Below are 25,767 nucleotides of genomic sequence, written 5' to 3' on the forward strand. Positions count from 1 at the left end.
ATAAACATCCGGTTCTCTTCTGCTAACACAAAATCTGCTGTGAAGATGGTATCTCCCCCACAAAATTTTCAAAATTTTGAATAAGCATTTAAAATTTATCGAGATTTATGATTTCACATAAAATTTGATATAAATGTTCGATTTCCTTCAAACTTTGCACGTACAAATATTTTTGTCTGTATAAGTTGAAATATGAAAATAGAATACTTCGGTCCGCTAGATCTGTTACCTCACACATATTTAAACATTTTCCCAAAAATTGCACATATCTCATATAAAGTATAGGAAGTAGTCGACAATAGTCTAAATCTAACACGTGGTAATATTTATATCAGTCTTAGGTCAGATACTAATTGGTCAATATTGGCCAACTGCTTACGAACCTCCCTCATGAAAGGTCAACAGTTAGAATAATCATAACTCACAGCTGTGTGTATACATCTGTTGGCAAAACAGACTGATATTATTTAACTTATTTTGGTATTATTTAAACGTTGTTGGACAAAATTGAATTGAAGTATGCATTTCAAATTATAACCTTATTTTTTTCCAAAAAAATTATTGTGTACATTTTCACATGTTCCCTTAGCCCACACTGTTCCCAGGATATTTGATGATAGATATAAATATTCTTTCAAAGCCACAATTTCTATCTACCACTACTAAAAACCTTGGAAAACTTTCTCCATTCATTAAATAATAATTGTTAGATTCCAATAATTAGAAAATATTTGTTAAGCACTTCAATTTGTATTCCCTCTGCAATATTTTCAATTATATTCTGTATTTCAATTATGGCAAATAAAGAATGCATTTCATCTTCAATGAATCATTCGTTGAATGATGTGTTATTGTATCAAATAAAAAAATAAGGAAAAAAATGTTACAAAATCATATTTTATATTTACATTGAATAACACAAATTGTATCTGAGCTAAAAATAATAATTGCAATATAACCAAATACTTCAAAATTGAAATCACACACACACACACACACACACAGATGCTCACTTGATTTCCTTTCTCGCCACGCTTCGTTGCATAGATTGATTGTTATTGAGTGTCAAGAAATATCGATGGAGCAGGAAAAGAAAAATAACGGGGGAAAAGAAAAACATAACCGTTTTATTATGTCATCAAATAAATAATAAAAACTCTTCATGCCGATTAAACATCCGAGAGATTTATTTGCACTTTACAGCGTTTCGCTAGACAGGAGTCACACAGACTCACCACTCAATCTCAATGGTGGCAGGGTGTTTTATATTGTCATTTATCACTGCGACAGAGATAACCGAGGATAAATGTCCTTATATCTCCCCTCTTGCCATCTCCTCAGATTCGATTGCGAATCTCTTCTCGGCAATTGGTTGCAAAAAGTAACGGCGCTGACATTTGTATCCAATATTTGCAATCTAAAAAATGGTTATTGTAAATAACATCCGCAAAACGCTGGCACGACGACGAAGCAAAAGTTGGAGATCAAGTGTCGTCTTGCACAAACATCCTTACCATCCACCCCACCGACAATTCTGACATTTTTCTATTCCTTCCTCTAGCTCCATCTCCGCCCCGAGTGAAGTATAAACAACTGCAAAAAGTATCCATGTCTCTGGGGCAGGAATGTGATTTTATTTCTCCTGCCATTCATGAATATTTTGTGGATTATTTTGTTTTAATTTTTACGAGCAGGAATTTTCAGAAAAAGAATTTTGTGCTTTGTTTGCAATAAAGTTTGGGCTTTTGGAAGCAAATAAAAATGCTAACAAATGGTGAGAGAAGCCAATGTCATAACATGACGACATTCTCTGTTGTTAAGGAAGACATTTTCCACAGTTGTTTTTTTTCGAGCAGAGTATTTTGGCAGTTGCAACAAATGGAAAGTTTGGGATTTTTCGAATTTTTTATTTTGACTGAAATAATAATCTATGTATTATGTTATTTTTGTTGCCTCTTCAAAGTAGATTCATTCATGACCACGGCGTATACAGTAAAACAGATTGTAACATCCTTAACTACTATCATTATGATTTGAACGTATTCCTCGTAACTGAGTCGATCTAGCCGTGTCCATCCAAATGCCTGGAGGGGATGGTATTCGGAGTGGATCAACCCAAGACGATTTTGGTTTCCAAAGGCAAATTTTTTCAGGGACCATTATATATGCATTCTTACATACACAAAGAGCCTAACTTATTTTGTTTTATGCTTCGCTAAATTTAAGATAGAGCTTTTCAATTTTATACAGAGTCATCATACAAAATATGGATCATTGCGGTCCGTTTGGTTCTAGCCCCCATATGAGGGCATATCCCGATTTCAAGTATTTTTTATATTTTAGCCTTGTGTACCCTTCCCCATATAATTGAGGGTATATTAACGTTCGTTCCGTTGTAACTCGTCGAAGTACTCGTACCCATGTCAGACCCAACCGTCTGTCTGTTGTAATCATACTATCTTTTGAACGAATTGAGAAGGCTAAAATTTCGCACACATGTGTATTTTGCCAGTAGGCAGATTAAGTAAATAAATGGATCATATAGGTCCACGTTTTCGTATAGTCCCTATATAACGGTACCTCCCAATATTCGGTATTTTTATGGTATAAGAGACATTATTGAACGAAATTTTTTCAAATTGGTACTACAGCCTCTAACAAAAAATTGCGTATGTATGTCTACGTCTTCATATGGCCACCATACAACGATACCTGCCGATATTGGGTAGTTTGACGATTTTAAGGTCGTTATTCGTCGTAATTGTTTCACATTTCGTATTTTAAGTTCGTAATGAATACTTCAACCTATGACAGAAAATTGTCTATGCAGGTCCACGTCTTCGTGTACTCTACATGTAACGCTACCTCCCTTTTTCGGTATTTTGATGATATAAGCGACATTATTCAACGGAATTGTTTTAAATTTCGTATTTGAAGGTCCTAATGGGCACTAAAGCCTAATTGTCTTCGTATAGCTTCCGTATAATGATGTTAGTTGAAACGGTATTTTTCTACGAACATTTTTGCAAGTTTCTTTCCAAATTTTGGAGGGTATTAAAAGTTCGACCCTGCCGAACTTAGGTATTTTTTAGTTGTTCATACTTATTTGGACAAATTTTGGTAATTTGAGATATAATAGCTATTTCCGGGGTCTTGGCTACATTTGTCAATCGATTTGACTCTTATTTGTCATTTTAGTTTTTAAGGTGGTAGAATGAGGTAGCGCCCACATAAAGGTACCCCCTGATTTTACTTTTTCCTAAGTACTACATTGTACTTAGAAAAATATCTTTCAGAAAAATTTCAACATAAATACGTAATTTGGCATAGTCCCGTAAAACGGCGACTCTCAGCTCTACGTTCCCAACAAATATTTTCTGGGCGTTGAGAATTTTTAATTGGAGGAAATCGTATTGGGTAATAAGAACAAATTTCTTAATTAATTTTCCAAAACGTGGACCGACATCACACATATTATACACAAATGGTTCTACATGTAATCCATAGACCTGTATCAAATTTAAAAGCTCTATCTTCAAATTTGGCAAAGTATTGAGCAAAATATTTGAGGTATAAAAAAAAAATTTCAGGCTGGGAACTCAAACTCCTTTTTGGGATTTTGATCTTGGAATTGTTGTCTAAATTCTTCACACCTTTATGGGTTTTATACATAAAACACATTCTGTGCACACATTTCCAACATAACTTTATTGTTTAATTCTACACACCCACACTGAGTTTTATTCCAAAACTCATAATTTCACTTCTATCATACACACTATATCAATTTGGTATCAGCTTGTACTTTTCTTAAACTTTTCGTAATTCGTATCATTTCTGAATCCATCTCTATGTCAAAATGTTACACACTCTAATAGAAAGACTCATATTCCAGCTGTATTCCTACACTCCATACTCAATTTAGTACTTTTCGTACACTATATAGCACGCGTTTCTAAAATAGCACGAATATTTAAAATCCGCTGTGATCCGTATCTCCAAATTTCACACATCCAAATATATTTTCTTACACAAGATCTGTTGTGAAGATGATATATATCTTCTGGTACCCCACCTTGTGGGGGCACAATTTCTATATTTATATCTGTCATAACTTGCGAAACAATTCGGCGATTTTTACCACTTGCAATATCTAAATATTTCTCTTAACCATAAATCTCATATGAATATGTAATTTATCGGAATTTATGATTTGGCATAAAATTGGATATAAATGTTCGATTTTCTTCAAATTTTGCACATACCAATATTTTGATCTGTGTTAGATGTAGTATTAAAATAAAATAGTTCGGACCGCTATATCTGGCACCTCACGCATATTTCCACATTTTCAAAAAATGTGCACATATCTCATATAAAGTATAGGAAGTAGTAGATATATAGTAACATTTGGCACGTTGTAATATTTATATCAGTCTTAGGTCAGATACTAAATTTTCAGTATTGGACAACTGCTTCGAAACCTCCCCCCTAAAGGTCAACAGTTTGAATAATCATAACTCAAGGCTGGGGGTATACACCTATCGACAAAACCTACTAATACTATTTTACTTCTATTTTAAATCTGTTGATATTTTAATATCGTTCCCATTTTCCTTCATTGGGATGTACATTTTGCAGTTATAGCTATAATTCACCAATATATGTTTCATTCCATTTTTAATTAAAGCCATCTCAAAGCCATAACATGTCCTCTATAACTGTAATATTTGGCACGAGAGACTACATGCAATATACATAAACATATCATATACGACCTTTGAAAATTTTTTTGAGCGGATGTAAACTTTGCAGACATAGCTATAATCCACCTATACATGTTTTATTCGATTTTTATTTGAAGCCATCCAAAGCCATAACTTGCTCTCTATTACAATGATATTTGGTACGATAGACTATATGCAACAGACGTATGCCTCCGTAAAATTAAGATATAACTCCCATATATTTAAATATTAAACTCCTTTGAGCCGTAATGTGGATTTGGTTAATAACTTCTCATTTACTTGTAATAGACACCTCTTTCGCTTTCGTTGCTTAACATTTGGCGCTATTTTAATATTTATGCTATATATTTGAATTATTGTTAAAAAATTAGGTAAAATTATTTATTTTATTCTTTTCAGAAAACTTCAATTCATAACAATTAATTGCGGATATAAATACGAATAATCGGCCTTCTCCATGTTGGGCAAATTCACATCCAACCATGTCCAGGTTTATCATCAGTATTCACGTACTGTCTCATTGAAGAAACCGAAGAAGGTAAGTACGGTTGTTCATTCTCCAACTAACTAGTATTCTCTGCTTGGACATAAGCAGAACAATGGTGTTAATGTCTTACAAGGGAAATTGATTTCCATTAAACCGTCTGTTGTCATTATGATTTATGTTTTTCGTTTTGGTCGGTCGTTGATACCCCAATTAATAACTAGCTAACTATTGTCCAATTTTTATTTACTCATAAATTGTTTTTGTTGTGTCATAAACAAATTATTTCTGTTGATCATTATGTGTTCCATTATGTGTTCCATTCCAAAAGGAAAACCTTTGTCTTCAGCAAGGATTAACAATGAAACCATTTATTTGTCGTATTGTTTTGTCAGCCAACGGTGTTTTGTCTTTAGTTGCCCACTTCTGGGGGACACAAAAACAAAAGGGAAAGAGGAAATATTTCCCCACTCCCATCACATTTTCCACAGTTCTGTCCTGTCATGATTTTGTGGTGTTGGTTCGGGGGGTGGAAATTATAATATTCTTGTCCATTAATCACATTCAAATGCAAGAAAATAGCCACACCATCTTTGATGGCTGTGCTGGACGTGATACCTAACTACCTACCTACCTGCCATCGATGAACTATTCAATTTACTTCGATAATTTATTAAAATTAGTAGTAGAGCAACCGACCAACTAACCAACCAACCATTTATTAAAACGCTTAATGCGGGTGTGCGGTGTGTTTAAGTGAAAAATAATTGCATTTCTCTGTCAGTGAAGAAATGAATGAGTTAAAGACAACCCTGATGAAGGCATTACAAAGGAAGTGTCGATTATAGTAATTGTACAAAGTGTGAACCAATGTGTATTTTTCATAGAAACGGGTGAAGTGTTGAATATAGAATCAAATTGGTATTATATATCCACATAAGGACATAGAAAAGAGTACATAAAGGAAATATATGTTTATTTCCCTAATTTTCGAGAATGTTGATCCAAAATTATCTTACTTCTTATAACATTAGATAAATTTTGTAATTTATACATTATTTACAATATTTATACATTATTACAATTTAGACTTTGAGACTTCCATATATCAATAGAGGGGTTTGAAACATAATCAATCCATAGAAAATGTCAATTGCAGAATTAACAAATACAAGTTAGAAAGTTTCAATAAAGTTTTCAGAAAAAACAAATATTTCAGAAAAATTCATGAAATATTTATTTGAATTCATATAACTTAATATTTGAATATTATTTCTTGCAGAAGTTGACCGCGACAGAATCTCAAACTGTCCATCCGCTTAGTTCAATTGTGGCATGATCTTTCAAACATTTCCACCGGAATCTAACGAATAAATACTTCAATGTTGTTTTCCAATGCGGTAATTGAAGCGGACACGTCACAAGAAAAAAAAATGGTCTAAAGTCGTTAAAATGCTTGATCTGGGCGGCCAGCTTACCAGACCTGAGAGTCAATTCTTGCTCGTTCTTCGTGACGTGTGTCAACGTTTTATTAAAACCACAAGTCATATAAGTCAAGCTTTTGTATTTCGGGCAAAAGAGTTTTAGATCATCTCACGGTGGCGTAAACCATCTACAGTTGCGTTACAATTTTGAAGAAGTGTAATCGAAGGACATCACCAGCCCAAAATCGCACCAAACTGTGACTTTTTCTGGATGTATGTATTGCTTCTGGCAGTTCTTCACTTCACTTCGTCGCTAAACACAAGAAACTCGCTATAAACTGTCCAAAGACAGCTCTCATTTTTATACCTTCAACCATATGGCTGAAATAATGGTTTTCGACCCTGTGTCTCCTTGGACCAAATCCGTTTCAGGACATGTGGAGTCAATCTAGTGATGTCCATCCGTCTGGCTGGCTGTCTGGTGCGCACGATAACCGATTTGGTCCAAACTTGGTACATCGTAATATTTTTGTAAAACTTAGTTCGAATTTGGAGATGGGAAATATCGGTCCACTCCTTCTGGTACCTCCCCCACAAAAGATAGAAATTTTCAAAAATATATTTTCTGCACAGGAAGAGAAACGTTAATTTTATTTTGCTCCAACTTTGCAAATCCTAATATTGACATCAGTCCTACGTCAGGTGCGAAAATGGCCTAAAGATTGTAAAAGAGTCCGATTGTCTTCACCATGGTCTGGTCTTAAGATAGAAGACATCGGTCCACTTCATCAAGTGCTTCACCCACAAAGGTCGAAATTTGAATATCCATTAAGCTCATAAAACGCGAAATTAACATCCGATTCCATTGGCACATCTCAATATTTCCATCAACTCAGGATCTGGTATAAAAACGGTAGAAATCGTACTATTCCTTCTGGTACCTCCCCTGCAAATGGTCAACATTTTGAATATCCATGAAGGTCAAAAAACCCAGAATACGCATCAGGCTCTCTTTATATTTCACACATCCCATTATTTCTTCTAACACAAGATCTGTTATGAATATGGAATATATCGGTCCACTCCCTCTGGTACCTCCCCCACAAAGGATCAATATTTTGAATATCCACGAAGCTCATAAAAACCGAATTTAACATCCGATTCCATTCCAGACTACATCTCAATATTTCTATCAACACAAGATCTGTTATAAAAATGGTAGAGATCGGACCATTTCTTCTTGTACCTCCCCCACATAGGATTCCAGGTTTTTGAAAAACAAAACGCTCAAAGAAAGCTAAGTAAGCATCTAACTCTCTTCAAATTTCACACATACCAACATTTTTGCTAACACAAGATCTGTTGTGAAGATATATTTGCGAACCCCTTCTGGTACCTCACTCACAAAGGGACACAATTTTCAATACTTTTATCTGTCATAACTTGCGAATACCTTGTCCATACCAATATTTTTATCTGTATTAGATGAGGTATGAAAATGGAATACTTCGGTCAACTATATCTGGTACCTCACGCACATTTTCTAAAAATGATCAAAAAAAATATAGTCCAAGCCTGGCATGTCGCAATATTTATATCAAATTTATTTCTTCCCCATAGAGGGTCAACAATTTGAATATTCATAACATAACACTAAATACATTTTGTTATTGCAAAATGGTCAGGCTTAATCCCTTTTATTGTTGTTTTTATAGAAACAACGTTTGTTTATTAGTGGAGAACGATGGTAATTTTTACCAGGGGGTAAGGCAGGAAATACCTAGGTTTCGGAAAGAGCCACCAATCCTCATCAGTTCCCAATCCTCATCAGTTCCCTTGTGTTTTTCCCTTGTGTTTTTGGGTAAAATTTTTTTTTTGTCATAGAAGTTATTTTTAAAATAACTTCTGAGGAGAATATCAAATAGTTAAAAAATATCCATTTGCTTACAAAATATGTTACCTTAATTGACTCTGAACAGCATAACGGTTTGGGAATATGAGATGTTGGTGGCTCGAAATTCGAATAACAAATGAAATAATTTGAAACTCATATGGAATTTAACGAATTACATTGGGAGTTTCAGAAACACAAATTACATCTGAAACCAATGTAGGTAATATATAATATTTTCTTTTAAAATCAAAACCCTGCTTCGACTTTCAATCTCTTTCATCGGATCCTACCATTTTTATTTTTTTTAAAATCATCGTATCTACGTTACTAAATTAGCATTTTTTATATGAAAATTCTCAAAATAAATTTAAATGAATGACACACGATTTAGACGAAAATAAGGGGAACTTATAACTCCCACACTTTCCTCCAAGATAACATACATATTCTTTTTTGTGCGACACCTGACAAAACAATTCGAAATATGGTATTTTTTTGTTGTTCAACATTTTTTATTGAATCGTGAACTATGGAACATTTTTTCAGTTGAATTAGATTTCCTCGTTTAACGATATTTTCCTCTTGCATGTTTTTTTTCTTCTATTATTTATTTTGATTTTGGTAAGCCAAGATGATGTATAAACGACAACAGCGGAAGAGAAATGGATTTCAATGGCCTTAGCCAGGTTTCAGTAGTGCATGCGATTGTAGAATTATGCAAATTGTAATAATTTGCAAGTTAACCAACCGTTTATCCACGAATACAATTTTGAATTTGTTTTTTCTTCTATTTTCCATCTTTTTTCTTCTTGCCTTGGAAATGCTCCACCTTCACATCGCTAGACAAATAAAGAACAACTGTTGTCGAGTGCAACATAAATAAAAAACAACACAGCTAACCAAAATTACACGCAACTTGCCGACAACCATCGCACGGACCAACAACACTCAAAATCGACAACGCCACGCTAACTTCTGGTACAAGTTTTAAACTCAAGTTGAAAAAAAAACGAACAACGACGCAACGTCGTTGTTGCAGCAGCTGCTCTGGTTATATGAACATCAAGGAAATCCAATTTGCCTTTTGTGGCGAATGACAACAGTCTATCCCTGTTTTTGCCCGTAAACGGCTCTTGGACCAACAGTAGTTTTTGTTTTCTACCACAACCACCACCCAATCCACCATCGGAGGAGGAGGAGGAGGAGAAGCAGAGGCATCCTTTTCAGATCATATCAGTCATTTGGCGGAGAACGTGTCGCAACGTAAACAAGTGGGTGTGGTGGCGTTTTGCAGGAAGAAAATTACAAAAATTCCGCAATTTCGGAATATGTTGAAGCCTAAACGACAAGCCAAACAGAAACCTAAAGCAAAACCGGTAAGCTTGTGAACCCAACAGCGTCCAGTACCCATCCCTTCCCAACTATCCAATTTTATCCTGTCCGTGTTCTCCGTTTTGAGTTGTTCACATTTTAGTTTTGCAATACCCACACCATTCCCACGGTCCTTGACATTTTCGACAAGAGATTATAATACAATTTCATTTCCTTAAAATGCTACAAGTATATCCTTAATATCCTTCCTGTTGAAAAGCTTACTTTGTTTTATTTCGGTTTTATTTTTTCTTACCTTTATCCGCCCTCTATTCTATTTGTATTTAATCTTTCTTATCCATTTCTCTTTTCCCCCCTTTTACTTCCGTTCTTTAGTTCCTATCTCTTCTTCTATACTCCAACCGTACATAGTAGATTTAATGCCTTCAAAAGAAACTTACATACCTACTACATACTTATATATTCGTAAATGTCTTTAATAGTAAACTTGAGAGATGTATTTGAGTGTGTGTGCGTGTCGCCTGTCTGTGTCGCCTGTGAGTGAGTGGGTGACACAGACAGGCAGACAGACAGACACATAGACCAAAATGGAAAGCATCTCAAAAAGTTATTCTTTTTTTCGTTTTCCTATTTTTTTTTCTTTCCATGTGCAACTTGACTAACTGCCAATTCGCTTTTATTTTACTGATGTAGTTTTATTAGCGTCATTATTATTGTATTGAAGTATATTCTTAGCGTATCGTCGTATCTAACGCATCAACTGCGTACTTTTAGTTAATTTCAATTTGTATCGATTTCTATGTCAGTCGTATTCTTAGTTTATCTATTATCTATGTATTTTTGTATGAATGTATGTAGTGTCTGAGTCATTCAAGCGATGACGAACGAAAAAAAAAAGAAAAACACAAGAAAATGTTGATTTGCGAATTAATTAATTGTTGCTTATTTATATGTGTTTTAAGAGAACTTTTACTATATAATATAGGACCTGTTTTGAATATTAAATGTCGAGGATAATGCGAATTAAGGACTGCCAAATGAATTGACAGAGTTCTTTTCTTTTACTTTATTGAGGAAGTATGTCTTGTATTTTTTAAGTTCTTTTTACAATAAGTGTTAAACAGAGTTTAAGTCGGAGTCTGAGTTGAAAAAGAAAAATAAATTGTCCCCGACTTCATTTTTTATTCTCTACATATCTCGATTAATTCTGTTAGCAATTTATTTCGTTAACTCAATTGCAATGCTCCTTGGTAGTTTAACCAGTCTTTGTGACAAAGGAGGAAGAGGTAGAGACTATTCCATTTAGGTACTTTGTAAAAAGATCAGGAAACCATAAAGAGTTCTTCATGTTTCCAAATTTGTTGCCTTCGCTTGGAAGGCTCACTAAAAATATGCCGGTACCTCATTGGACCCCATATAATATGAGCCACAACAGGATTGACTGAGGAAATATGATCTCAAAGATAGGCTGCACAAGCTGCCTTCGAATTTCGAAGGTTTAACCTACGGTGATTCTGTCCTTTGGAGTTCTTAATATACCAAGTCTTTTCATCCTCAAAATTAATTTTCCAACTCAGACTTTTACCCCCACATAAAACAATAAACTTATATAGGTGGAAATTTATTAAATTTATCATTTTCGCATATGTTCACGATTTTATAGTTCAAAAGAGAGAATCCTAATCGGAGTATATGATTCGAGTAACTTAGGAAAGTATTTAGAAACCTCCCTTACTTTTACTGAAACCCAATTGACAGCATTAAGAACACTTTGCAAACACCATTTCAAATTTGATTCCCATTTAAAACATCAATATTTTAGCTGGAGCCGAACACAATGACTTAATGCTTTTTTTTGTTTTTGAAGGTCTAATACATTTTGCAACCTATGTGTTTGTAATATTACAGTTTGAAAAAACCTTTAGTGTAGGCCCAGGATTTGGTATTACCATTTTATTTAGCTCTAATTTATATACCCATTTTTAATTTTAAGGGATATTTATCACTGAATATGGAACTTTGAACCTTGTAATGCTCATTTTCGCCTTTGACTAAAAACAGTTTTACTCTGCAGAAGATTCTGCAGCCGGGTCATCAGTTCCCCATTTGATCTCAATTAGTTGCCCACTGCCAAAGGATTCTTGTTACTTTACTTGGTTTGGCTTTCGATTGTGCTGCTTTAAATTATATCACTGTGAAACACAAAAATAATTACGGGGAAAATCCAGCAGATTATAGAAGAGCTAAAATTGCAGATAAAAATGCATGGAATTTTTGTCGATAAAGGGGTATTTTTTGAAATATGTCTATAAACTCCCTTTAAACTGGATCGTAGCAAGTCATAATATTCTACACAATTTTTGTCATAAAATTCTATCATAGGTTCTAGTAGACGTCAAGACGTCTTTGTGTGCGTCTGTGCAAAAATCTCCAACAAAGCATTATTTTAGAAGGATGACGTCAAAGACAAAAAATATTTCATCAATTTTAATATAAGCCACCAAAGAAAAAAATATCTCTATTTCCACATCAAGAAAATATTTGCATCAAAACAAACCGAAAAACTTCCCTAATTTCAATTTAGGCGGAAAGTGTCACAAAAATTTCACTTTAAATCTCAGATAGTTAAAATCCACAATTTTGTATTAAATGTACTGTACTGTACTTCAGTTCTTGCGAAAAGTGTGGAGTAAGAATTATTCTAGATCAAGTACTGGTCTACATAATATGACCATAAACAATAACATAAATTGTTGTTAATAAATTACATTGTTTATTTCTGAAAATTTTTTGAGTATTTTTCTGCAAATGTTCTTATAATTCCTATCTGGGGTGTGGAAAATAGTACTCGTTTATAGATCAAAACCCCCCATCCTCTTCTTCATGCACGGAAGTTTTTAAACAAAAAGACCAGTTAATTAACTCGATTGGGGGTTAAACTATTCTTCTGATTTTTATCTGCAATATTGCCGAAAACACCATATGACTAGAATGTACGGATTCCGAGGAATCTTAGTCCGAAAATTGCAAAAAATGTTGAAGAGGGGGAATTTGACCCCTCTATTTATGTTACTTTTCCAAGTAAACTTTCAAAGCACCGATGCACGTATCTCCTTTTCATAGCTCTTCTTTCATAATTTGCTCCCCCGTAATTAATAAAAAAAGGATTTTAACATTTTTTATCGTCGTTTGTAATGAGTGATGGGACAGGTTCATGGATTTAAATATGCCACTCTGATTTCCAACCTTATTGTATTCCGGGCCTCACTTTAACCACCGTCTTAGTGACCTCATTCATACTGTGAATAAAGATTTATTTACTTGTGTCGGTCTGGACCAGAAATGGACATCTACCAACTTTAAGGTTTTGAAGTTTTTTCTTAGTTTTTAGAAATCATCATCAACTTCTAAATATTATTTTATTTACATAAATGTCAGTTTATATTGATGTTCCAAAAATTAATTTAATACTTAGAACATTATAAGTGTAGTTATCCCTCAAATGATCACATTTTAATATTTCTCGGCACAGGCTAGGCTAAAGATTAAACTTCTCCTGAGATTCCTAGCCTTCTTCTCTTTTAATATGCCTGTTAGCTGGGTGCTTGAAAAAATACCCCTGCCAATAAATGCAAGGGCAACACAGCTGAAGATATTAACAATTTATACAATATATACATTTTTTATTTTCTAAAATAAAATTTCTATGGCCGGAAATAGATTATGGAAGCTTATGTCATGTTTCACACTGTAAGAAAAACAATGAAATTATCTACTCAATTACACCAAAAAATTACAAATATATACCATAAAATCGTACATAGAGTTATTTAAAAAAATGTAATTGTAGCAAGCATGAGAGGAATAATTGTCTATTGTTCGCATTCATTGTTTTCGATCGTAAAAATATACGTCCTTAGTAATTGTATTATATTTTACTCATTTATGTGCGTATTAGTATTTCTGTATATATTTATGTATCATAGTAGATAATATGTATGTAATATACTTTGATGAAAATACAAAATGCAATTAGATACATAAAGAGTTATTGTGCTTTTGTGTCTAAGTAGTAAATCAAATGTGTTGGCTTAGAAAAAATGTGCTTTGAAGATTGCTTAAATATATGGTAATTGAATGTGATGGTATAGTGCAAAAATAGCATTTAAATTGCGTGAAATTGCAGGATACGTGATGGTATCCTTCAAACATCGCCAGAAGTCATATCAAATAGTTTTATGGTTGGACAAATCAGTAATCATGTAAATTTTAGTATTAATTAAAAACAATTTAATCTTACCTACGAGGTTTTTGGGGAAATAGGGTTTAAAATGATTACCACTTTATAACAACAAACCAACTATAACTTTCCCATAATTTCTTATATTTATATCAGTCTGAACAAGAGGTCTCATGCTTTGTCTTAGTAAACATAATATTTTCTCCACGAAATAAAATTAAGATAAGGGTGTTTTTGATAGCGCCTAGAAGTAGGCTTTGAATTTTTGAACATATTTACCGACGACTCTAGTAAAATTAGTTGTGTGATATATTATTAATTTGCAAATATTAAATACTTTTTCGTCTATTAAAGATGAATGTTGAATGAATTTGATGAAGATTTGTTTACTGATTTCTGATTGTGGTCATATTTATTGAAATCAAATTTAAAGCTAAAAAGAAAAAAATATTAAATAAACAAAAAGTTTAGTCCGCTTCAAAATTTAAAATAAATAATTTTAAATAATGGACATCCTGTATTATGTAATGCACTAATAACTAATAACAATAATTAAATATTTAAAATTAAAATTGAATAAATATTAAATATTTAAGAGTTGGGTACACATATTTATAATTTTTTTATATAATTTACTACGCAGTTATATGTTATATAAACAGTATTAGAAAAAAATAATTCCATTAAATCTTCTTAGCATTTCTGAAAATTAAACCTTTTTCTTTTAAATATTGCCAGGCATATGGTGGCAGAGTGTTATGCAAAGTTTAGCCGTAGCATAGGATCGTTGCAAAGATCTCTCAACCAGACTGTCAAATTGGAAGAGCGAAGAGTCTCTCTTCTTAAAAAATATTTTCAATCATTCTATGAGGGTCCTTTTTACAGTGATTCTCGGCCATATTCCTAATATAGAAAAAGGTTTATTCTATTCGACAGACCAGCAATGGGTGGCACACTCGGGTAACCAAAATACATTTTCTTGGTTCGACTAATGATAAAAGCAAAATGTCGTACAAATTTAATCCCAACATACATCTTTTTTTCAACAACATTAATAATTCACTCATAGTTTTAGTATAGATCTCCTATACTAAACGGTGGTAGGCCAGACATTGCCAGTATGACATCATGTGCATAGAATAGTAGCAAAACCATCTGGAGAGGGCCGGGCTCATCCCTCACCAAAATGTCGTAAATGCCAGTCATCTCATCTCTCCGACTAGAAGGTAGATATTCCACCTTGCCTTTGAAATGTCTATTCCTATCATTGCTTTGGTTCAAATAAAATACCCTGTTGCCATACAGAGTCAAGAGCCTTCTTTGGTCTAAACCCTCTAAAATATATGAAGCAAAAGCTCTCAAAGCGTGTGGTATCGAGTGATCTTTTCTAAACTCAAATTGACAGAATTTTTAAATTCTTGTGTCCTCGCATGTAACCATATGTATCCAACCGATTTTACGTTTATAATATTAACCTTAACGTAATGGATTTGGCACATTCGACCAAATATGTTAAATTTTTGTAAAAATCGTTTCAGTTTTAGCAATATCAGCTATATACGATTTGTCACTTAAGTCTCACGGAGTCGTAATGTACACTCCATAACGATGATATTTTATTGAAGGTTATTCGGGTTGTACCGAATATTTTTTTTCCAACAAAACTTCTCATCGATATATTTGAAATTTTTCCAAATTACTAGTCTTAGACCAATTCTAAATATAAGAATCATAGATAAGGTTTCATAATGTTATTTTTTTCATGAAATTTAAATTTTTTTCCTCAACAAAGAAAATGCATTTAATTATTGGAGCCAAGAAGTATGCTTCGCCCGTCTATGTATTATTTGTTTCAACGTCAAATAAATAATCAGATCAAAAGAAATATTTTAAATCTCAGATTTTTTCCAAGGGATAGTTTCGGATTTAAACACTGTTCCCATATTTTTTATTAGGCTATTACTGGGGACATAGCCATAATCAGAGAAAAACGTTTTTTTTTTGGATTTGGTATAATGTGTAAAAAGTACTCAATCTTTATGTAAAATAAAAATGTATTTATATGCAATTACCGTGCTTTAAGTCTTGTATTATTTTCATATTGTCATCCAAATTTCTTTGAAACGTTCATACTTTGGAATGTATTATAGTTGGTGTTATTGTGTGTTGCTACATTTCAAACATGTATTGCAGCATTTGATGAATCAGAAAAAATATCTCATCTGTAAATTTCGCCATCCATTTGGGAAACATATCAAGTGCACTCCAACAACATGATGTTGCTGGTTTTATTTATGTTTTAATTTAAATTTAATTTTATATATATGATAGTGACATTCATAAAAGTTTTTGAACGAAATCGAATGAATGGAGAACTAGCTTTTATGTTTATTTTACTTACGTTACCATTTTATTCCAAATCGGATCGGATTCATTTAGTAAGATTCAGTTCAATATGGGTCAGAAACATCGGTATATGCTTATATTTTATATATGCATCTTTGAGAGTGTGTTTTTGAGCGAGTTGCATTTATTGCAAATGCGGATATACGTATGTATATTCGGTTTAGATTTTTATACAACTTTCATATATGAATATATATTTTTGTACACTAAATGTGAAAGTACGTTCAGCCTAGCTGACAACTGTATAATATTTGGCACAAAACACCGTACATATCTTGGCAATTTTATTTGAGATTGTTTCAAATGCAGACATACAATTATGGCCAACTAATTTTAGGCAACATAATTGTTTTAGCATTTCACTACAATTTTTGCAGATTATTATACTCTGAACCATATACAAACAAATTATATACATCATTTGATACGGACAAAATATGCTTCATTGAAATAACAATTTGAGATCCTGGGTTTCAGAACATAATCCGTTTCAGCCGATCTAGCCATGCCCGTATGTCTATCTGTGGACTGTATTGACAGTATTCCCCTTGGGCTAGATTAGGTTGCCAGAGTCCAAGGATTCGCACAGAATTTTACTTATTTTGATACAGAAAGAGAATAACTATTATTTCGCTTAATAGAACGTTGGATGAATGAACTTATCCTACTCTCTTCGGTCCGGAATTGAAAGTGGTTCATCGACTCGAAACCGTGATAAGTACTCGAAACACGGGGCAGGAAGGCAGGATTTAGTCCTCAGGATTCGGCATAGTTATTCGAGTCTATCAAATGAATTTTATGCGAGAGACCTAGAGCAAGCTACGAGGATACGGTTGCAATACACCTTAATATGTATTCAATCAGATTGCTGGCATAAGTACTCAAGCGGACTACAAGGATATTTAAGGATAATGAAAGGATAGGACTTACAAAGGATGTCGAATGACTTCCACAGGATTCTCCAATAAAGTTTACAGGATATGCAAGGATGACTACAGGATACGCAAGGATGTTCTAGGATGCCCAATGATTCGACTGAGTGTTGTATCACTTACCGCAGTCGATGTTGCTGCTTCACTGGTCTTGTATGTTAGTTATCACCACAAGATTACAAGTGGACGCTTCTCTGTTGTTGTAATAACGGTACACCTGTAATGAGTATTTTTGCCCGCCTGAATAGGCACAAAGAAGAAAGTAATTCATTATAGAATTTTATTAACTTTTAGCAATTTTAGTTAATTTGTATGGGCCAAAAAGACGCTGGATATTCGCCGTCACAAGACATAATAACCCTCGAAAGTAGTATTCGATACATCGTTCTATTTAGATAAGACTTAGGTCACATGTGAGAATGTCCAATATTGGTAAACTCTTTCATGTACGTTCCGCACAAAAGGTAATAATTTGGAAATCAATGTCCAATTTTCTTCAAATTTTGCCAATCCTAAAATGTGTGTCTCTTTTCGAGTACATGTGAACAAGGAATACGTTGTTCCCCTCTTTTTTGTACTTCCTCCATAAATTTTGCATTATCTCATATAAAAAAATCGAGTGAATAGGTAACATTTATATCAGACTTAGGAGAATATTGTCACACGAACCACCATTGGACCACTGTGTCTCGTTTCTTCCCAAATGCTACTAAATATTTCGTGACGGCATCGCTGGATTTTTACCAAATATTGATACATACTCTCGGTAGTCAAAAGGATGGCCAAAAACTAATTTTTCCATACAAAAATTACAAAAAATGTAGGAATAGTAACCATTTTGAGGGGGCCTCCCTGTGTACGTCCCTGTTCTGGATCTCTGTGTGTCATATTACAAACACACTATACCGTCACTATGCATGATTCAAATACCACAAAGAGGTAAATATCGGTCGCATATACTATTGAACCAACATTTTCCTAGTTGTATTCTATTGTTTGATTATACAGGGTGAGATAAAAAAACTGCAAAAAAGTCAAACACCATAATTTTTATATTCTTTTTAATTTTATTGAATAAAAGCAAAACATTTAAAAAATATGAAGAATAACTATTTTCCTGGAAAATTCTCACCAAAATACTTTTGTATGCTTGTAAACAATATACTGAGCTTTCACTGAAATAATTTTAATAGCTGTCGAACGAGTGGCTTAGAAATTACAGCAGTCTGAAGTTGGTTGCAGTTTTTTCATCTCACCCTGTATTTGAAGTAAATAAAAAAAAACTTCACACACCTGTACATATTTTTTGTATCGTGATTCCTAAATATTGTATATGTAATTTCTAAAAGTATTAGACAAACAAAACAAATCTATCACTTTTTGATATCAGTTGACAGTTGAAACATATCCAGGTACAACAATAGTATCAGGTTTGCAGACTGATAACAAAACACCGTACAGGCCGGAACAAAATAATAATCAAAAGTTAATTTGCTGAAAGTTATGTACCGTCATCGACTTCATGTTATTTTATACTTTTCTAATAACTTTTATACAATCATCTTAAACCACCGAGTACCTGTATTTTAAACCTGTCCAAACATATTACAATGTTATAATTTTTAAGTAAACAAATTTGGACTTGAAGTACATACTGACTGTTTGTTTATTTCTTGACACCTGTTACCTTCTTGGGTCTCTTTCCTAGCAAGAAAATCGATTTCTGTTCTGTGTCTAATTTATAGGAAAGTAATTATGGCGCTATAAGAGATTGATTTGTGACTGTAGGAATTAAGAGCATTTATTATATAGGGTTGCCAAATTGTAATAATATGTTCATTATATGGTATATATCTGTTGTGGGTAATAACTAATTTATTTTACATTAAACTTTTTTTATTCTGTACCAGTAAATTTTAGCAACCTCCTTTGCGTAAATAATTGTCTTTAATTCTGAAACGCAAGCGATCTAAATATATAGTTTGTGTACATTAAATTGATGAAAAACATATTTTTTTCCAAAATATGGTTTACGACTCCCATGCTTAAAGTTGGTCGAAAGTGTATTATTGTGCATTTGTTTGCATCACAAGAAAGACGTGTACTTTCTGTTTAAGTTAGAATGGCAAACCGCCAAAAGATACAGAGAACCCGGGTTAACTTATATGAACGGTAGACAGTTGTGTTCGTGGGCTAAATAGTTACTTATAACTCCGCCTTAGAGCCTACGTTAGCGTGGCTTGGGTCGTAGGGAGAAATCGTTCCTAACCTCAAGGTTTACCCTTTATTTCTCTTTGGGACTTACGTTCGTACAGATCAGACTCGAAATAATTTCTCTATAACTTTCTCTGGGAACACTCTAAGTTCGTGTGGTTGTTACAAACTTCTCCCTCTCTCTCTCTCTCGTTGAATATAGAGGTAACCGCGTAAACAAAGGTAATCTGTGAATTCGGGTTAACAACTCTCACAACATTTCAATAAACATTGTTTAACTTAGGGGAATGGAAAAAAGCTTCGACAGCGACAAAACAAGAACTCCCCAGAGTTATGTGATGTAACGATATTGAGAGATATTAAGGTGATTCGCGCGTTTGATGACTCATAAAAGGGAAGAGAAATTCAAGAAATAAAACACAAGAATGTAATTAGTATTAATTTAAATATAAATTCCTTGGTTTAATTGGTTATTCTTTTCTATACAACAAATTACCTTTCGATACTAGAAGACAAGTGAACGTTCTAAGTGATCGCAGAGGATCCCATGTCTATTTACAATATATACACAAATACAGACAAGTGAAGGCAGATTGTAATATCCCTAAGAAATTAATCATCACAGTTGATATCGCTTTCTCATCGAGAAAGTTACATCCTTCAGGAAGAAATGAACCACGCTCGCGATAGTTTTAAGCGTGACAAAATAATCACAGAATTCACATCCACGACAGTTACTGAAAATAAAAAACAATTTTATTGTTTTTTAACTTTTTATTGTTATTGTAATTAATGTAATTGTATTATAAGTTCATAAAACTTATACTTATTACCTGAAAAACTCACACATTATTTTTTTCGTCTTAAAATTGTGATGCCCGGTTTGGGAATTGTACCCGTGTGTTCACTAATCCTAGGATAAAATAAAGAATTATTTTTGTCCAAGTTCAAAATAATTGTAAACTATCGATATTTTATTCGATGGATGTCACGAAACAGTATCTGCACACACGACTCCTTCTTCTACTTTCCTTGGCGCCTCACACTAAAAGTAGTTTTTTTATTGCAAATTTATATATTATCGCATTTATTAGGATTAGAAGCGTCGCACAAGTGGAATATTAGAGAGGGAGTGAGTAACTCACTTCCAAATGCTTGTAGGAGGAGGATCCATTGCATTTTTTTATAACAACTACTTTCAGTGAGAGAAACCCTACAACAACCAATACCCAGAGACTATCCGCTCACTATGGTCTCCGCTATGGGAGTTGTAGAGGACATGCTAGTGCGCCAACCAGCATCCTTGATTGACTGGGCTCGGAAAGTTGTGGTAGAACCTTTAGAACTTATACCGCCACTTAAACATTTTTCCCAATTCATTCCGCGTTCCTTTGACTGGTCTATACGGAATCACATTCTGAGTTGATTAAGGCATATATACGCTACTTGACAATTATATTATTTACAAAATATCAGATACAGCCTAGAAATACCTTTGTCCTAATTTGTCCAGGTGGGCTTAGATATATAGCTTCGTTCGCTCAAGATCGGACTGTAATAGAGTCTTCCAATTTTGTAGTGATTCGTTATAGTTCCTATAGATGTTTCACATAAACTTTATAGCAATTGGACGTCACATTTTGCATATATGGCATATATTATTTAATCCGACTTCAAATTTTAACCACTCTAAAGCCACAATAAACATTTAATTAGAATCATAGGTAGGGGTTACTTCACAAAAATTCCCTATATTAGTAGTAGTAGAGTATTTTTTATTTAAGCATTTCATATTCGTTACAGTGTTTTTTTAAAGCAGTATATGTAATATTATATTAAAAATTAGATATATAATAATATCAATAAGACAATAGCCTAGGCAGTACGTCTGTAGCTTATAATTTTTTAAGAAGTTGTTTGAAGATATAAATTTGATTTCAGATAATAGCTGATTAACATGATATTGTATTAACATTTTTATAAAACTTGCGATATATTTGCGACCAATTTACAATCCATTTAAAATATTTATTTAATCATCTTCGTTAAGCAGTGCCTTTTTGAAGAATGTAATTCTAAATCCTTTAAATATGGGACAGATACAAAGAAAATGTTGGAGATTTTCAGCTTCCATCATGTTGCATAAAGAGCAGAGTGGGGTCCTATTTGCATCTATATTATTGGAACTTCTGGCTTTGAATATCCACATTTGCTCCTCTAATGTTAAGAGCGAGTTGACGTAAGTTTGACTTCTAGCTACTCGATTAGCTTCGAGTAAATTCGGGACGTTTGATTGGCTCTATTTGTGGCATCACAACAATATTTGTAATCAAATGTTTTTAAGAGGTCAACTTTTTGTTCGATAAATTCGCTTTTTGTACTGGTCAAAATCAAATGGTTCAATATTGTTATGTATTAAGAGTGCACGAATATCTTTTGCACAGCAAATATGTTTTGGCAGAATTATTTTCGCCATTTAGTGAGGTAATCGGATACTATTGTAATCAAATTTGGCTCAAATGATATAGTCCAAAAGGGGTTTTCAAGGAGAGGATGTGGCCATGTTCCATGTCTGTTTCTAATCTTGGTATGTATGTTGGTGTAATATTTGGGAATTTTAGAATTTTCTTCCAGAAATAAATTTCTATTTTGTCTTCGTCCTCGAAAAAATTCACTACATAAATATATATTTGTTACGGTAAGCTTTGCTGATGCAAGGTAGCATATACTCCGACCCGTGTGACTTTTGTCTTTTCTTTACTTTCAATTTGTAATCCTTTTTTTAAACTACGCTATCATCAGCCCATTAAAATAATTTAACAAGAAACTACCGCAACATTGTTTTTCAATTCAATGAAAAAGAAAATAACTCTAAAGTTGATATCTGCTAATACTGCACCGTTGGCAACTCTGCCAATAAGCGATACTCTTATTGAACAAGTGAGCGCGAGTGTTTCGCGCTAATTAATCAGTTGTGTGGTGTTATCTCCGGCGTATACAATCAGCTGTCATGGATAGGCTGCCATCGACTAACCGAAATGTTTGTTTTGACGTTTTGCTGGGAGAGTAGTTCCAACAACCAACAGGTCGTAAATAAATTCGATTTAAAGAGATTGACGTTGTGTGTTGACCAACTGATTCGTGGGCCACAGCAGATAGTATTAATTGAGTATTTCTCAAGTCACGACGGTATTTACAATCGTTTTATGTTTTTTTGTTTGTTGCGGATTTTGACGAAACATTTATCGGCGTAAATAAATTCCTCTTGTGTTACATCGCGAAAACTAATTGAACAAAAAACATTAAAATCAAATGCGGATTCCTTTGTTATAAACGAAATAACAATTCACGAGAAGTTGGCGTAAAATCGGTTTACCACCCCCGCCGCCACCACCGGCCACATGCTATACCATGTTTTTCCATACCAATTGGGTATTTGTAAGTTATTTTTTACTGAATTTTAGTAACAGAACGATGATCTCAATGGCTGAGTGAGTGCGCTTCAAGAAACGTTAACGTAACAACTGGAACTTTGTTTAATCAACAATATGAAATATAAAAAATGTTTTATTAACAAAAATAATTGTTCTATTGATATAAACCAAAAAACACTTGGCTCTGTTCGGTGCCGCACTGACTGTCCCCATTCATAGGCGGCTGACCCAAAGAATATCAACGACAGAAAAAATGTTTTGTGTTTGGTTTTTTTCTTCTTCTTTATGTTATCTTTACGCAAAAGACAACAACAACTATATGAAAAAGAAAAGAGTTTCGATTATAAAGAATCTTGTTAACATGTGAGTGAGAGAGAGCATGAGGTGGGAAGGGGATCCCAATCGTTGGAGCCTATTGTGTATTTGTGAGATTGTCGCACATGTATGTTATGTACACAGATACTTATTTCTCTGTGTTTTTGTTTTCATTTTGTGATCGGTGTTCTTTATTTGGTTCTTTGCTCTGATTCTCTTAGAGGAATAGGAATTTTATTGTAAACCTAGAGAGAGTTGTTGATATTCTCTTAATAATACTTTGTTATCGAAAATTATTGTGACACAGTGGCTGGCGGTACAGAAGTTATAAGGGGTTTTTTAAACGGTGTGTAGAATCGACAGTGAATCAATCCGTAGTAAAGATGTTTAAATAAGCTGTCCGTCAGACCTAGTTACTAACCATACCAATTTAACGTGAAAAAGCATAATGTGCACATTATGTGCTGCTGATCCGAACTTCCGAGATTTTCAAAAAAACAGCATAATTTTTTCCGGTTTGAAAAAAAAAAAAAAAAAAATAGCAGATAAAAACGTTGTTTTGAAATATTCTTGTTTGTGTATAAAACTGCAGAGTTTTCATTCAAAAAATAAATTGGATAATCAAAGCAGCACAAGAGAAAATATTAACTAATCTGTATTAAAAGATTTGAAGTTAATTTCTTTTTTGGTTCAATGTTTCCAACGCCTCACTTTCCCGCCCCCAGGCAATCGAGAGAGCCACCCCCCATAACATAGGGAGCGCGTACATTACATATTCCGGATTATAGGGTGTTAATACGAGGGCGGTTCGGAAATTTCTTAGCCTCTTAATGAAAGAGAATATTTAGTTTTTCAAAAATATTTTTATTTTTCGAAACATCTCCTGAAACTTCAACACACCTATTCCAACGCTTTCCTAGCAATTCTATCCCTTTTTAAATGTTCTTCTTCAAGCTCTTCAAAATAGTGGTTTACAACTGTAATTTGAGGTAAAACGCTTGCCAGCAAGTATATTTTTTTTAGATTTGGGAACAAGTAAAAGTCACTGGGAGCTTAATAAGGAGAATAAGGTGGGTGGTCAAGTAACTCGTTCTTTAATTCCAAAAAACCGTTGCTATAAACTTACCAGTCGATTGAATTGTTTTTGCCACTTCCTCCAGCTTCAATCCATTGTTTGGATTGTTCTCTTCTTCTTCTTTGGAGTATAGTGGTGGATCCATGTGTCATCAGGAGTTATGAATCGACGCTTAAAATCCATTTTATTTCGCTTGCCGTGTTATTAGCAATTTCACGCACTTTTATTCGTCGGCATGGTTCATCTACAATGCTTGTACGACCACGATTAAATTTAGCAACCCAATGTTTTACTGTTGCATATAAAGGAGCACTTTCACCTGACACATTCACCATATCATTTGGAATTTCTTGTCCCGATAAACCTTTTTTATGTAAATATTTATTAACAGCAGGCATTTGTAATTCTTTCATTGTAAGAAAATTACGGATGCGTATTTTTGGAACACCTGTTTCTATATGAAGGAGTTGCCTGATCGTAACAAAATTTTACATGTCATAACAGAGATGGTAGTTTCCAAAACACTCAACTTTTTCCTGTTTATACCGTGCTTTTTGTGCTAGGCTAAGAAGTTTTCGAACTGCCCTCGTAGTTGCTAAATACTTATTTATATCTTTAGCTCGCTGTATTTTAGAATATGCTTTCATTGTATGGAACCCATCCTATAGGGGTTAACGGCTCTGAACATTGAGACGGCAACTTTTAGTCGGCTGCACCCGAGGTCCGCGGTTCAAATTTCAGCCAGGCACGTTCAACCCTGTTTTACTACAGCAGCATTGTAACAGGTGTATGCATTGTATTCTTTGTAAGGACTTTAACGACACGATTTTCGCCGTTCCTGGGATATGCTCGCGGTGGTCAAGGTGCGCCACAGAAATTTGTTTATGTCATCGAATTAAGTAAGAAGAATACCTTGATACTGTAGGAGAGGAGTATCTCTCTCTATTATTAAACTATTAATTTCTTGGCAAATTTGACGTTCGTCCTGCGGACAGTCCTGGGTAGCGATGAGGAGGCAGCGAATATTCGGGGGTTCCCAGCTTCTTGGGAAACTCGCTGGTTCAAAAATGGGGGTCCTATGTCGGGCTTTGGAACCGAGGGGTAGGCTGTTTCCCGTGGCTGTTGAATTCAAGGAGGTAGACTACTCGTATTGCCCTGCCTTTCCAGAGCGGCTTCATATTGTACTCACTCTTTTGTGGGGGTCTTCTAAGGATTGGAACTCTGTGGCTGAGTGGATTACGGGTACTCAATTTTTTGGTTAGTAGTCGA

General features: G+C 33.9%; 1 protein-coding gene across 2 annotated transcripts in view; it reads left to right on the top strand.

The window, feature by feature from the left end:
* The window catches only part of LOC101890348 (transient receptor potential cation channel trpm), a 279,771-nt gene that overhangs the window by 133,873 nt on the left and 120,131 nt on the right, over positions 1-25,767 (top strand). The window contains exons 5-6 of one of the 2 annotated variants that reach the window (XM_059126496.1): positions 5,148-5,286; positions 9,394-9,926. In XM_059126496.1, the coding sequence (XP_058982479.1) occupies positions 9,879-9,926 (48 nt within the window). In that variant the 5' untranslated portion in view covers positions 5,148-5,286; positions 9,394-9,878. Of the gene's footprint in view, positions 1-5,147; positions 5,287-9,393; positions 9,927-22,925; positions 23,113-25,767 lie in introns of those variants that run through there. The other variant, XM_011297763.3, reaches the window with a different exon arrangement.

Source organism: Musca domestica, unplaced genomic scaffold (genome assembly GCF_030504385.1).
Source record: "Musca domestica strain aabys unplaced genomic scaffold, Musca_domestica.polishedcontigs.V.1.1 10, whole genome shotgun sequence".
Classification (NCBI taxonomy): domain Eukaryota; kingdom Metazoa; phylum Arthropoda; class Insecta; order Diptera; family Muscidae; genus Musca; species Musca domestica.